The following is a 17,110-nucleotide window of genomic DNA, read 5'->3' as shown; positions in this document are numbered from 1 at the left end:
CACAAAACAGGCTACCTAAATATGGTTCCCAATCAGAGACAATGACTAACACCTGCCTCTGATTGAGAACCATATCAGGCCAAACATAGAAATAGACAAACCAGACACACAACATAGAATGCCCACCCAGCTCACGTCCTGACCAACACTAAAACAAGGAAAACACATACGAACGATGGACAGAACGTGACAATCATACAATCGGGATTCTGCTGGAGATGCCCTTCATCTCCCACAATCCATCTTGGCCAGACAGGATGTAGACCCATAAACATGATGATGTGACTCCCTCTCCGTCCATGGGTAGTGTTGAAGTGTACAGTACATCCCTTCACCTGTGTGATTGAATAAGGGTATCATCACAGTGGAGGAGTAGAGGGCTGGTTGAGCATGGAAGAAACTAGCCTTGTACTAGCATCCTGATTTCGCAAGTTTACATTCCGTTTCACAACACAGATTGAATCCATGATCAGGATGGTCTTACGAGGCTAGGAATTAGGCAAGATACCTACAACTCGGAGATGTTTGGTGTGGCCTTTGGTTTTCTCCTTCCCTACGGTGTCACAGCACTGAGTGAGTATAGTCTATTGTCCTTAGACAGCCTGAGAGAATCTCACAGTCAATCTGTCCTCACACAGGGCTTTAAGAGTATACAGTTGATATGTAGAGGCACATTTCCCCACGAGAGGAGACTTGATGGGACACAAGGCCAAGGAGTGGAACAGGAGACAGAGTGAGGCAGGAAGAAGGAGAAACAGAGGGTTTCATATTTCTGATGGTGTTACAGTATTTGATGTGATTTATTAGGACCCCCATTAGCCGACGCCATTAGCGACAGTCTTACTGGGGTTCGACACGCAACAAAAAAAGACATTAGAGACAAAAGACTGTCACAAACCTCGCTGAAGAGGGTGCCTCTTCCTGTTCGGGCGGGGCTCGGCGGTCGTCGTCATCGGCCTATTAGCTGCCATCGATTCCTTTTTGTGTTGGTTATTGGTTAATTGGGTACACCTGTTTTGTATTAGGGTTTGTTTGTAGGGTATTTAAGGACACTAGGCCCGCTGGGTATTTGTGCGGGCTTGTTAATTGTTACTCTATGTTTGATGGTGTGATTTGTTTTCATATCTTTATTCTCCGGTCTATTTTGGCCTGTTGTTTTGGACTGGCAACTTATATACGCCCTGTGTGTTGGCGTGATCGTTTTGGTTGCACCGGTGAAATAAATTTGATAAACGACAGAACCCTGCTCTCTGCGCCTGATTCCACCCACCACTCATAGTTATTCGTAACAAAGACATTAGAATTGACATGCATTTAGAAACAGTAACATGTAGTGTGTGTGTGTGCATCTATCAGGAACACAGACATGTCAGTACATACACACAACCAGTAGGTCACATGGGGGAGAGGCGTTGTGCCGTGAGGTGTTGCTTTATTTGTTTGTTTTTTAAACCAGGTTTGCTGTTCACTTGCGCTATATAAGATAGGAGTGCCGTGCTCTCATGACTCTGTATAACACTGTACGTTTCCTTGAATTTGTTCCGGACCTGAGGACTGTGAAAATACCCCTGGTGGGATGTCTGGTGAGGTAAGTCTGTGTGTCAGTGCTGTGTCAGTGCTGTGTCAGTGCTGTGTGTCAGTTGACTATGCAAACTATTTGGAATTTCCAAAACATTAATAATTTGTACCAAATACAATTCTCTTAGTTTTAGAGATGTTCAGGACCAGTTTATTTCTGGCCACCGATTCCAAAACAGACTGCAACTCTTTGTTAAGGGTTTCAGTGACTGATGCGTATATGGTTGAAGACTCAGCATACAGTGGCAAGAAACAGTATGTGAACCCTTTGGAATTACCTGGATTTCTGCATAAACTGGTCATCAAATTTGATCTGCTCTTCATCCAAGTCACAGCAATAGAAAAACAAAGTGTGCTTAAACTAATAACACACCAATTATTGTATTTTTCTTGTCTATATCGATACATCATTTAAACATTCACAGTGTAGGTCGGGGAAAGTATGTGAACCCCCTAGGCTAATGACTTCTCTAAAAGCTAATTGGAGTCAGGAGTCAGCTAACCCGGAGTCCAATCAATGAGATGAGATTGGAGATGTTGGTTAGAGCTGCCTTGCCCTATAAAAAACACTCACAAAACTTGAGTTTGCTATTCACAAGAAGCATTGCCTGATGTGAACCATGCCTCGAACAAAAGAGATCTCAGAAGACCTCAGATGAAGAATAGTTGACTTGCATAAAGCTGGAAAGGGTTACAAAAGTATCTCTAAAAGCCTTGATGTTCATCAGTCCACGGTAAGACAAAATGGTCTATAAATGGAGAAAGTTCAGCACTGTTGCTACTCTCCCTAGGAGTGGCCGTCCTGCAAAGATGACTGCAAGAGCACAGCCCAGAATGTTCAATGAGGTTAAGAAGAATCCTAGAGTGTCAGCTAAAGACTTACAGAAATATCTGGAACTTGATAACGTCTCTGCTGACCAGTCTATGATAGGTAAAACACTAAACAAGAATGGTGTTCATGGGAGGACACTACGGAAGAAGCCACTGCTGTCCAAAAAAAACATTGCTGCACGTCTGAAGTCTGCAAAAGTGCACCTGGATGTTCCACAGCGCTACTGGAAAAATATTCTGTGGACAGATTAAACTAAAGTTGAGTTGTTTGGAAGGAACATACAACACTATGTGTGGAGAAAAAAATCACAGCACACCAACATCAAAACCTCATCCCAACTGCAAAGAATGGTGGAGGGAGCATCATGGTTTGGGGCTACCTCAGGGCCTGGACAGCTTGCTATCATCGATGGAAAAACGAATTCCCAAGTTTATCAAGACATTTTGCAGGAGAATGTTAGGCTATCTGTCCTCCAATTGAAGCTCAACAGAAGTTGGGTGATGCAACAGGACAACGACCAAAACGCAGAAGTAAATCAGCAACAGAATGGCTTCAACATAAGAAAATAGGCCTTCTAGAGTGGCCCAGTCAGAGTCCTGACCTCAACCCCATTGAGATGCTGTGGTATGACCTCAAGAGAGCAGTTCACACCAGACATCCCAAGAATATCGCTGAACCGAAACGAATATCGCTGAACCGAAACTGTAAAGAGGAATGGTCCAAAATTCCTCCTGACCGTTGTGCAGGTCTGATCTGCAACTACAGAAAACATTTGGTTGAGGTTATTGATGCCAAAGGAGGGTCAACCAGTTATTAAATCCAAGGGTTCACATACTTTTCCAACCCTGCAGTTTGCTAAGAGCTGGAGGCAAACTGATCGGTATGTTGTTAGAACCAGGCCGCGTTTCCGCTTTGCCTTTGGCTTCCCTCCAGACCCGAGGACAAAGACTTTCCTGTAGGTTCAGATGACATATTTGACCGATAGGAGTTGCTATAGAGTCACCATCCTCAGTAGCTTTCCCATATACAGTGCATTCGGAAAGTATTCAGACCCCTTGACTTTTTCCACATTTTGTTACGTTACAGCCTTGTTCTAAAATTGATTAAAAATTTAAAAAATCCCCTCAATCTATACACGATACCCCATAATGACATCACAATACCCCATAATGACATCACAATACCCCATAATGACATCACAATACCCCATAATGACATCACGATACCCCATAATGACATCACAATACCCCATAATGACATCACAATACCCCATAATGACATCACAATACCCCATAATGACCTCACGATACCCCATAATGACAAAGCAAAAACTTTTTTTGTGTGTTTTTTTTGCAAATGTATAAAACCAAATGAAATATCACATTCACATAAGTATTCAGACCCTTTACTCATTTCTTTGTTGAAGCACCTTCGGCAGCGATTACAGCTTCAAGTCTTATTGGGTATGACGCCGCAAGCTTGGCACACCTGTATTTGGGGAGTTTCTCCCATTCTTCTCTGCAGATCCTGTAAAGCTCTGTCAGGTTGGATGGGGAGCATTGCTGCACAGCTATTTTCAGGTCTCTCCAGAAATGTTTGGGTTCAAGTCCGGGCTCTGGCTGGGCCACTCAAGGACATTCAGAGACTTGTCCTGAAGCGACTCCTGCGTTGTCTTGGCTGTGTGCTTAGGGTCGTTGTCCTGTTGGAAGGTGAACCTTCTCCCCAATCTGAGGTCCTGTTCACTCTGGAGCAGGTTTGATCTCTCTGTACTTTAATCTGTTCATCTTCATCTTTTGCCTGTCTTAATCTTTTCTTTTTATTGGCCAGTCTGAGATATGGCTTTTTCTTTGCAACTCTGACTAGAAGGCCAGCATCCCGGAGTCGCCTCTTCAGGTTTGACGTTGAGACTGGTGTTTTGCAGGTACTATTTAATGAATCTGCCAGTTGAAGACTTGTGATGTGTCTGTTTCTCAAGCATGACACTCTAATGTACTTGTCATCTTGCTCAGTTGTGCACCGGGGCCTCCTACTCTTTCTATTCTGGTTAGGGCCAGTTTGCGCTGTTCTGTGAAGGGAGTAGTACACAGCGTTGTACGAGATCTTCAGTTTCTTGGCAATTTCTCGCATGGTGTCACGCCCTGACCTGAATATTCTTTGTTTTCTTTATATATTTTGGTTAGGTCAGGGTGTGACATGGGTGATGTATATGTTTTTGTACTGACTAGGGGTTATTGTCTATGTGATGTTGCATGTTTGCACTCAGTTTTGATAGCGGTCATGTTTGTCTTGTTATTTTGTTTGTTTGTTTAGTGTACTTCGTGTTTTCGTCTTTCATTAAAAAGATGTTTCCACATCACGCTGAGCTTTGGTCTCCTCACTACGACGATCGTGACACATGGAATAGCCTTCATTTCTCAGAACAAGAATAGACTGACGAGTTTCAGAAGAAATCTCTTTGTTTCTGGCCATTTTGAGCCTGTAATCGAACCCACAAATGCTGATGCTCCAGATACTCAACTAGTCTAAAGAAGGCCAGTTTTATTGCTTCTTTAATCAGCACTACAGTTTTCAGCTGCACTAACATAATTGCAAAAGGCTTTTCTAATAATCAATTAGCCTTTATAAATGATAAACTTGTATTAGCTAACACAACGTGCCATTGGAACACAGGAGTGATGGTTGCTGATAATGGGCCTCTGTACGCCTATGTAGATATTCCATGAAAAAAACTGCCGTTTCCAGCTACAATAGTCATTTCCAACATTAACAATGTCTACACTGTATTTCTGATCAATTTGATGTTATTTTAATGGACAAAAAATGTGGTTTTCTTTCAAAAACAAGGACATTTCTACGTGACCCCAAACTTTTGAACAGTAGTGTATGTGGATAATCTTGTTCCTGTAGTGTTTGTAAACACCCTGGTAGAACGATTAATAACCTGAACCAGATTACAGGCACTGGTTACAGTGAAAAGCTTCCTCTTGAAGGGACAGCTTCATGGAAAACAGTCAATATTCAGGTCCCCAAGAAAGTAGACCTCTTTGTTTACATCACATACACTATCAAGCATTTCACACATATTATTTATATACTTGGTTAGCACTTAGTGGCCTATAGAAACACCCCAAAAGAAAAGGCTCTAGATGTGTCAAGTGAACCTGCAACCACAACACTTCAATATCACTTGACATCTTCTCTAAGCATTACAGGGATATGTCTCTGAAAATATACAGCACCTCCCCCATAAGCATTACAGGGATATGGATCTGAAAATATACAGCACCTCCCCCATAAGCATTACAGGGATATGGATCTGAAAATATACAGCAACACCTCCCCCATAAGCCTTACAGGGATATGTCTCTGAATATATACAGCAACACCTCCCCCCCATAAGCATTACAGGGATATGTCTCTGAATATATACAGCAACACCTCCCCCATAAGCATTACAGGGATATGTCTCTGAATATATATAGCAACACCTCCCCCATAAGCATTACAGGGATATGTCTCTGAATATATATAGCAACACCTCCCCATAAGCATTACAGGGATATGTCTCTGAATATATATAGCAACACCTCCCCCATAAGCATTACAGGGATATGTCTCTGAATATATATAGCAACACCTCCCCCATAAGCCTTACAGGGATATGTCTCTGAATATATACAGCAACACCTCCCCCATAAGCATTACAGGGATATGTCTCTGAATATATACAGCAACACCTCCCCCATAAGCATTACAGGGATATGGTCTCTGAAAATATACAGCAACACCTCCCCCATAAGCATTACAGGGAATATGGCTCTGAATATATATAGCAACACCTCCCCCATAAGCATTACAGGGAATATGGCTCTGAATATATATAGCAACACCTCCCCCATAAGCATTACAGGGAATATGGCTCTGAATATATATAGCAACACCTCCCCCATAAGCATTACAGGGAATATGGCTCTGAATATATATAGCAACACCTCCCCCATAAGCATTTCTGTCTCTTCTATCAATGTTGTATCCTTGTATTGCAACTGCTGTATCATCAAATGAATTATCTAAGTGAGTCTCAGAAGCGGCTAATATATGAATGTTATCTGACTTTAAGGCTGGCAAAGTGCGGTACATCAGAAGGCGGGGTCTCGCATCATGTGGTACATTTGCAGTGATGTCACCTCCACATCCTGTGGTCTGGAGTTCAGAGCGTTCCCAGTGGGGCTGTATCCGGCTGAGCGGCCCGTGGGGCTGAACCCCGTGGTGCGTCCCAGAGGGGTGAAGGTGGTGGTGAGTGTGATGGCGTGACTGCGCAGGAAACAGTTGGACGTCACCAGGTCCCCGTAGCCCGCCGCATGCGAGAAGGCGTAGCCGGAACGGCGGGTGCTGGTGTGGCGAATCCGGGCACGGCGGGCTAGGGGAGGGGGCGCGGCCTTGGCCTGTCTCACCTTGAACATCACCTGGAGGAAAGGGGAGGGATAGGATTCATCTTAGATTCAGTAGGGATGTGCCACAAATGGCACCCTATACCCATAATGGGCCCTGGTCAAAAGTAGTGCACTATATAGGAAATGGGGTGGTATTTGGGACTAGGATTGTAGGTCAGATTTCCACTTGTTGATCATCATTTTTAAATAAGACCTTTAGGTCAGTGTTTCTAGAAGCCTGTGTGTGATTGGTCAGTGTTCCAAGAAGACAGCGTGTGATTGATCAGCGTTCCTAGAAGACAGCGTGTGATTGGTGAGTGTTCCTAGAAGACAGCGTGTGATTGGTTAGTGTTCCTAGAAGACAACGTGTGATTGGTCAATGGTCCCACCTTGTCGTTGATAGTGGGGCGGAGCTGTATTAACAGGAAGCGGTAGGCAACCACAGGAAGTACACAGAGGATGGAGGTGAGCAGGATGGTCAGCCACACGTTGGGCTGGTTCAGGGAGTTCCTGGCTGTGCCTGATGCAGGGAGACAGACACACACAGACACACACACACACACACACACACACACACACACACACACACACACACACACACACACACACACACACACACACACACACACACACACCCTGTCTAGAGTTTGTCCTGGCTCAAGATAGTGTTGCAGTGACGTGTAGTGGTGTGTTGTGTAGTGTAGTTGTGTGTAGTTTAGTGTAGTGGTGTGTTGTGTAGTGTAGTGGTGTGTTGTGTGGTGTGTAGTGTAGTGGTGTGTTGTGTAGTGTAGTGGTGTGTTGTGTAGTGTAGTGTAATGGTGTGTTGTGTGGTGTGGTGTGTAGTGTAGTGTAGTGGTGTGTTGTGTAGTGTAGTGGTGTGTTGTGTAGTGTAGTGGTGTGTTGTGTAGTGTAGTTGTGTGTTGTGTAGTGTAGTGGTGTGTTGTGTAGTGTAGTGGTGTGGTGTGGTGTGGTGTGTAGTGTAGTGTAGTGGTGTGTTGTGTAGTGTAGTGGTGTTGTGTTGTGTGGTGTGTTGTGTAGTGTAGTGTAATGGTGTGTTGTGTGGTGTGGTGTGTAGTGTAGTGTAGTGGTGTGTGTGTAGTGTAGTGGTGTGTTGTGTAGTGGTGGTGTGTTGTGTAGTGTAGTGTGTGTGTTGTGTAGTGGTGTGTTGTGTAGTGTAGTGGTGTGGTGTGGTGTGTAGTGTAGTGGTGTGTTGTGTAGTGTAGTGGTGTGTTGTGTAGTGGTGTGTTGTGTAGTGGTGTGTAGTGTAGTGGTGTGTAGTGTAGTGGTGTGTTGTGTAGTGGTGTGTAGTGTAGTGTAGTGGTGTGTTGTGTAGTGTTGTGTAGTGTAGTGTAGTGTAGTGGTGTGTAGTGTTGTGGTGTGTAGTGGTGTGTTGTGTAGTGTTGTGTAGTGTAGTGGTGTGTAGTGTAGTGTAGTGTAGTGGTGTGTAGTGTAGTGTTGTGTAGTGTAGTATAGTGTTGTGTAGTGTAGTGGTGTGTTGTGGTGTGTAGTGTAGTGGTGTGTAGTGTAGTGTAGTGTTGTGTAGTGTAGTGTAGTGTTGTGTAGTGTAGTGGTGTGTAGTGGTGTGTAGTGTAGTGGTGTGTAGTGTAGTGTTGTGTAGTGTAGTGTTGTGTAGTGGTGTGTAGAGTAGTGGTGTGTAGTGGTGTGTAGTGTAGTGGTGTGTAGTGGTGTGTAGTGTAGTGTTGTGTAGTGGTGTGTTGTGAGGGCGCTGTTCACCGATGAAAGGGAAGGATGCAGGGAAGATGAGGTACGTGCCATTGCTGTACATGGTGAAGGTGACAGTGAAGTACATGGCCAGACTCCCCCACACAAAGAAGTGGTTCACCGCTGTCCAGTAAGACATGTCCAGACACAGCTACAGGGAGAGGGGGGGGGTTATACATCTGATGAACAAAGACGGACACAGACTGACAACCAATGACAGACAGGCACACGGATATATCAATGGCCTAACCGTTTTCAATCAGGGCAGGTGAAACAAGAATTTGTTCTTAACTGACTTACCTAGATAAATAAAGGTTTAAAAAAAGGGTTTCAGTCAGCCAAAATGCCTATTTTTAGAAATTAGAGTCTTAACTTTCTCAAGTCAAAGTTAAGAAATAAGAAATATTTTTTTTATCTGGGTCCATTTTACATTGATTACATTTTTCCCAGTACTTGACTGTGGTCCCAATGTATTGTACGGTCTTTACTGTAATGGATTGTACTGTAATACATTGTACTGTAATACATTGTACTGTACTGTAATAAATTGTACTGTAATACATTGTACTATACTGTAATACATTGTACTGTAATACATTGTACTGTACTGTAATACATTGTACAGTAATACATTGTACTGTACTGTAATACATTGTACAGTAATACATTGTACAGTAATACATTGTACTGTAATACATTGTACTGTACTGTAATACATTGTACAGTAATACATTGTACTGTAATACATTGTACTGTACTGTAATGCATTGTAATATACTGTAATTGCTGTACTGTAATACATTGTACTGTAATACATTGTACAGTAATACATTGTACTGTACTGTAATACATTGTACAGTAATACATTGTACTGTAATACATTGTACAGTAATACATTGTACAGCAATACATTGTACTGTACTGTAATACATTGTACAGTAATACATTGTACAGTAATACATTGTACAGTAATACATTGTACTGTAATACATTGTACTGTACTGTAATACATTGTACAGTAATACATTGTACTGTACTGTAATGCATTGTACAGTAATACGTTGTACTGTACTGTACTGTACTACATTGTACTGTAATACATTGTACTATACTGTAATTACTGTACTGTAATACATTGTACTATACTGTAATTACTGAACTGTACTGCATTGTACTATACTGTAATTGCTGTACTGTAATACATTGTACAGTAGTACATTGTACTATAACACATTATACTGTACTGTAATACATTGTACAGTAATACATTGCACTGTAATACATTGTACTGTACAGTAATACATTGTACTGTACTGTAATACATTGTACAGTAATACATTGTACAGTAATACATTGTACAGTAATACATTGCACTGTAATACATTGTACAGTAATACATTGTACTGTAATACATTGTACTGTACTGTAATGCATTGTACAGTAATACATTGTACTGTACTGTAATACATTGTACTGTAATACATTGTACTGTAATGTATTGTACTGTAATGTACTGTACTGTAATGTACTGTACTGTAATGCATTGTAATATACTGTAATTACTGAACTGTACTGCATTGTACTATACTGTAATTGCTGTACTGTTATTAATTTGTACTGTAATACATTGTACTGTAATACATTGTACTGTACTGTAATACATTGTACTGTAATACATTGTACAGTAATACATTGTACAGTAATACATTGTACTGTACTGTACTGCATTGTACTATACTGTAATTGCTGTACTGTAATACATTGTACTGTAATACATTGTACTGTAATACATTGTACTGTACTGTAATACATTGTACTGTACTGTAATACATTGCACAGTAATACATTGTACTGTAATACATTGTACAGTAATACATTGTACTGTAATACATTGTACTGTACTGTAATACATTGTACTGTAATACATTGTACTGTAATACATTGTACTGTACTGTAATACATTGTACTGTACTGTAATACATTGTACAGTAATACAGTGTACTGTACTGAAATGCATTGTACAGTAATACATTGTACTGTACTGTACTACATTGTACTGTAATACATTGTACTATACTGTAATTACTGTACTGTAATACATTGTACTATACTGCAATTACTGAACTGTACTGCATTGTACTATACTGTAATTGCTGTACTGTAATACATTGTACAGTAGTACATTGTTCTATAATACATTATACTGTACTGTAATAGATTGTACAGTAATACATTGTACTGTAATACATTGTACTGTACTGTAATACATTGTACAGTAATACATTGTACTGTACTGTAATACATTGTACAGTAATACATTGTACTGTAATACATTGTACTGTACTGTAATACATTGTGCTGTACTGTAATACATTGTACAGTAATACATTGTACAGTAATACATTGTACTGTACTGTAATACATTGTACAGTAATACATTGTACTGTAATACATTGTACTGTACTGTAATACATTGTACTGTACTGTAATAAATTGTACAGTAATACATTGTACTGTACTGTAATACATTGTACAGTAATACATTGTACTGTAATACATTGTACTGTACTGTAATACATTGTACTGTACTGTAATACATTGTACTGTAATACATTGTACTGTAATACATTGTACTGTACTGTAATACATTGTACTGTACTGTAATACATTGCACAGTAATACATTGTACTGTAATACATTGTACAGTAATACATTGTACTGTAATACATTGTACTGTAATGCATTGTACTGTACTGTAATACATTGTACTGTAATACATTGTACTGTAATACATTGTACTGTACTGTAATACATTGTACAGTAATACATTGTACTGTAATACATTGTACTGTACTGTAATACATTGTACTATACTGTAATAAATTGTACAGTAATACATTGTACTGTACTGTAATACATTGTACAGTAATACATTGTACTGTAATGCATTGTACAGTAATACATTGTACAGTAATACATTGTACAGTAATACATTGTACAGTAATACATTGTACTGTACTGTAATACATTGTACTGTACTGTAATACATTGTACAGTAATACATTGTACTGTAATACATTGTACAGTAATACATTGTACTGTAATACATTGTACTGTAATACATTGTACTGTAATACATTGTACAGTAATACATTGTACTGTATTGTAATACATTGTACAGTAGTACATTGTACTATAACACATTATACTGTACTGTAATACATTGTACAGTAATACATTGTACTGTAATACATTGTACTGTACAGTAATACATTGTACTGTACTGTAATACATTGTACAGTAATACATTGTACAGTAATACATTGTACAGTAATACATTGCACTGTAATACATTGTACAGTAATACATTGTACTGTAATACATTGTACTGTACTGTAATGCATTGTACAGTAATACATTGTACTGTACTGTAATACATTGTACTGTAATACATTGTACTGTAATGTATTGTACTGTAATGTACTGTACTGTAATGTACTGTACTGTACTGTAATGCATTGTAATATACTGTAATTACTGAACTGTACTGCATTGTACTATACTGTAATTGCTGTACTGTTATTAATTTGTACTGTAATACATTGTACTGTAATACATTGTACTGTACTGTAATACATTGTACTGTAATACATTGTACAGTAATACATTGTACAGTAATACATTGTACTGTACTGTACTGCATTGTACTATACTGTAATTGCTGTACTGTAATACATTGTACTGTAATACATTGTACTGTAATACATTGTACTGTACTGTAATACATTGTACTGTACTGTAATACATTGCACAGTAATACATTGTACTGTAATACATTGTACAGTAATACATTGTACTGTAATACATTGTACTGTACTGTAATACATTGTACTGTAATACATTGTACTGTAATACATTGTACTGTACTGTAATACATTGTACTGTACTGTAATACATTGTACAGTAATACAGTGTACTGTACTGAAATGCATTGTACAGTAATACATTGTACTGTACTGTACTACATTGTACTGTAATACATTGTACTATACTGTAATTACTGTACTGTAATACATTGTACTATACTGCAATTACTGAACTGTACTGCATTGTACTATACTGTAATTGCTGTACTGTAATACATTGTACAGTAGTACATTGTTCTATAATACATTATACTGTACTGTAATAGATTGTACAGTAATACATTGTACTGTAATACATTGTACTGTACTGTAATACATTGTACAGTAATACATTGTACTGTACTGTAATACATTGTACAGTAATACATTGTACTGTAATACATTGTACTGTACTGTAATACATTGTGCTGTACTGTAATACATTGTACAGTAATACATTGTACAGTAATACATTGTACTGTACTGTAATACATTGTACAGTAATACATTGTACTGTAATACATTGTACTGTACTGTAATACATTGTACTGTACTGTAATAAATTGTACAGTAATACATTGTACTGTACTGTAATACATTGTACAGTAATACATTGTACTGTAATACATTGTACTGTACTGTAATACATTGTACTGTACTGTAATACATTGTACTGTAATACATTGTACTGTAATACATTGTACTGTACTGTAATACATTGTACTGTACTGTAATACATTGCACAGTAATACATTGTACTGTAATACATTGTACAGTAATACATTGTACTGTAATACATTGTACTGTACTGTAATGCATTGTACTGTACTGTAATACATTGTACTGTAATACATTGTACTGTAATACATTGTACTGTACTGTAATACATTGTACTGTACTGTAATACATTGTACAGTAATACAGTGTACTGTACTGAAATGCATTGTACAGTAATACATTGTACTGTACTGTACTACATTGTACTATACTGTAATTACTGTACTGTAATACATTGTACTATACTGCAATTACTGAACTGTACTGCATTGTACTATACTGTAATTGCTGTACTGTAATACATTGTACAGTAGTACATTGTTCTATAATACATTATACTGTACTGTAATAGATTGTACAGTAATACATTGTACTGTAATACATTGTACTGTACAGTAATACATTGTACAGTAATACATTGTACTGTACTGTAATACATTGTACAGTAATACATTGTACTGTAATACATTGTACTGTACTGTAATACATTGTGCTGTACTGTAATACATTGTACAGTAATACATTGTACTGTACTGTAATACATTGTACAGTAATACATTGTACTGTAATACATTGTACTGTAATACCTTGTACTGTACTGTAATACATTGTACAGTAATACATTGTACTGTAATACATTGTACTGTACTGTAATACATTGTGCTGTACTGTAATACATTGTACAGTAATACATTGTACTGTAATACATTGTACTGTACTGTAATACATTGTACAGTAATACATTGTACTGTAATACATTGTACTGTACTGTAATACATTGTGCTGTACTGTCATACATTGTACAGTAATACATTGTACTGTACTGTAATACATTGTACAGTAATACATTGTACTGTAATACATTGTACAGTAATACCTTGTACTGTACTGTAATACATTGTACAGTAATACATTGTACTGTAATACATTGTACTGTACTGTAATACATTGTACTGTACTGTAATACATTGTACAGTAATACAGTGTACTGTACTGAAATGCATTGTACAGTAATACATTGTACTGTACTGTACTACATTGTACTGTAATACATTGTACTATACTGTAATTACTGTACTGTAATACATTGTACTATACTGCAATTACTGAACTGTACTGCATTGTACTATACTGTAATTGCTGTACTGTAATACATTGTACAGTAGTACATTGTTCTATAATACATTATACTGTACTGTAATAGATTGTACAGTAATACATTGTACTGTAATACATTGTACTGTACTGTAATACATTGTACAGTAATACATTGTACTGTACTGTAATACATTGTACAGTAATACATTGTACTGTAATACATTGTACTGTACTGTAATACATTGTGCTGTACTGTAATACATTGTACAGTAATACATTGTACAGTAATACATTGTACTGTACTGTAATACATTGTACAGTAATACATTGTACTGTAATACATTGTACTGTACTGTAATACATTGTACTGTACTGTAATAAATTGTACAGTAATACATTGTACTGTACTGTAATACATTGTACAGTAATACATTGTACTGTAATACATTGTACTGTACTGTAATACATTGTACTGTACTGTAATACATTGTACTGTAATACATTGTACTGTAATACATTGTACTGTACTGTAATACATTGTACTGTACTGTAATACATTGCACAGTAATACATTGTACTGTAATACATTGTACAGTAATACATTGTACTGTAATACATTGTACTGTACTGTAATGCATTGTACTGTACTGTAATACATTGTACTGTAATACATTGTACTGTAATACATTGTACTGTACTGTAATACATTGTACTGTACTGTAATACATTGTACAGTAATACAGTGTACTGTACTGAAATGCATTGTACAGTAATACATTGTACTGTACTGTACTACATTGTACTATACTGTAATTACTGTACTGTAATACATTGTACTATACTGCAATTACTGAACTGTACTGCATTGTACTATACTGTAATTGCTGTACTGTAATACATTGTACAGTAGTACATTGTTCTATAATACATTATACTGTACTGTAATAGATTGTACAGTAATACATTGTACTGTAATACATTGTACTGTACAGTAATACATTGTACAGTAATACATTGTACTGTACTGTAATACATTGTACAGTAATACATTGTACTGTAATACATTGTACTGTACTGTAATACATTGTGCTGTACTGTAATACATTGTACAGTAATACATTGTACTGTACTGTAATACATTGTACAGTAATACATTGTACTGTAATACATTGTACTGTAATACCTTGTACTGTACTGTAATACATTGTACAGTAATACATTGTACTGTAATACATTGTACTGTACTGTAATACATTGTGCTGTACTGTAATACATTGTACAGTAATACATTGTACTGTAATACATTGTACTGTACTGTAATACATTGTACAGTAATACATTGTACTGTAATACATTGTACTGTACTGTAATACATTGTGCTGTACTGTAATACATTGTACAGTAATACATTGTACTGTACTGTAATACATTGTACAGTAATACATTGTACTGTAATACATTGTACAGTAATACATTGTACAGTAATACATTGTACTGTACTGTAATACATTGTACAGTAATACATTGTACTGTAATACATTGTACTGTACTGTAATACATTGTACTATACTGTAATAAATTGTACAGTAATACATTGTACTGTACTGTAATACATTGTACAGTAATACATTGTACTGTAATGCATTGTACAGTAATACATTGTACAGTAATACATTGTACAGTAATACATTGTACAGTAATACATTGTACTGTACTGTAATACATTGTACTGTACTGTAATACATTGTACAGTAATACATTGTACTGTAATACATTGTACAGTAATACATTGTACTGTAATACATTGTACTGTAATACATTGTACTGTAATACATTGTACAGTAATACATTGTACTGTATTGTAATACATTGTACAGTAATACATTGTACTGTAATATAATACATTGTACAGTAATACATTGTACTGTACTGTAATACATTGAACTGTAATACATTGTACTATACTGTAATTACTGAACTGTACTGCATTGTACGATACTGTAATTGCTGTACTGTTATTAATTTGTACTGTAATACATTTGACTGTACTGCAATACATTGTACAGTAATACATTGTACTGTAAAACATTGTACTGTACTGTAATTCATTGTACTGTAATGCATTGTACTGTAATGTATTGTAATGTGTTGCAATGTAATTAATTGAATTGTAATGTCATGTTTTTTTTACTGTAATGTACGGTACTGTAATGCATTGTAATATACTGTAATTACTGTACTGTAATGCATTGTACTGTAATATAATACATTGTACTGTACTGTAATGCATTGTACTGTACTGTAATGCATTGTACTGTACTGTAATGCATTGTACTGTACTGTAATGCATTGTAATGTGTTGTAATGTTTTTTTTACTGTAATGTATTTTACTGTAATGTAATTCATTGTACTGTAATGTAATATATTGTACTGTACCTGTATACAGACGGTGATGACCAGACAGGTCTGTGCCAGCAGGGCGAAGGACTGGTAGTCAGCAATGTCTCGCCCGTCGTCTCGGACCGTGTCGTACATGGCAGCGTAAGGGATGAAGAACAGCACTACAGAGCTGTAGACACTGTGGAGGGCACACTTAAAGAAGGCTGTCTTACTGAAGTACTGATTTATCTGGCCTGGAACGTACAGCTGGGGGTGCTGGAAACTCCACATGTCATTCACATCCTGGACACCAGGGGGAGACAGTGAGGTAGGAAAAATATTCTCAATTACACAAATCTAAATGTGTGGGAGAAACAAGAAATGC

The 17,110-nt window shown here is 37.2% G+C and overlaps 1 protein-coding gene across 1 annotated transcript in view; it reads right to left on the bottom strand.

Moving 5' to 3' along the window:
• Positions 1-6,338: 6,338 nt before the first annotated feature.
• LOC112238184 (phospholipid-transporting ATPase ID-like) overlaps positions 6,339-17,110 on the bottom strand; it is a 35,941-nt gene continuing 25,169 nt past the window's right edge. Inside the window, exons 20-23 of the mRNA XM_042320261.1 lie at positions 16,783-17,028; positions 8,578-8,716; positions 7,233-7,363; positions 6,339-6,876 (exon numbers count right to left, since the gene is read on the bottom strand). Of these exons, the coding sequence (XP_042176195.1) occupies positions 6,550-6,876; positions 7,233-7,363; positions 8,578-8,716; positions 16,783-17,028 (843 nt within the window). The 3' untranslated portion in view covers positions 6,339-6,549. The remainder of the gene's footprint in view (positions 6,877-7,232; positions 7,364-8,577; positions 8,717-16,782; positions 17,029-17,110) is intronic.

This window comes from Oncorhynchus tshawytscha, linkage group LG04, assembly GCF_018296145.1.
Source record: "Oncorhynchus tshawytscha isolate Ot180627B linkage group LG04, Otsh_v2.0, whole genome shotgun sequence".
In the NCBI taxonomy this organism is placed as follows: Eukaryota; Metazoa; Chordata; class Actinopteri; order Salmoniformes; family Salmonidae; genus Oncorhynchus; species Oncorhynchus tshawytscha.
Note: the sequence above shows the minus strand (reverse complement) of the source record. Positions and strands in the feature narration are given on the sequence as shown.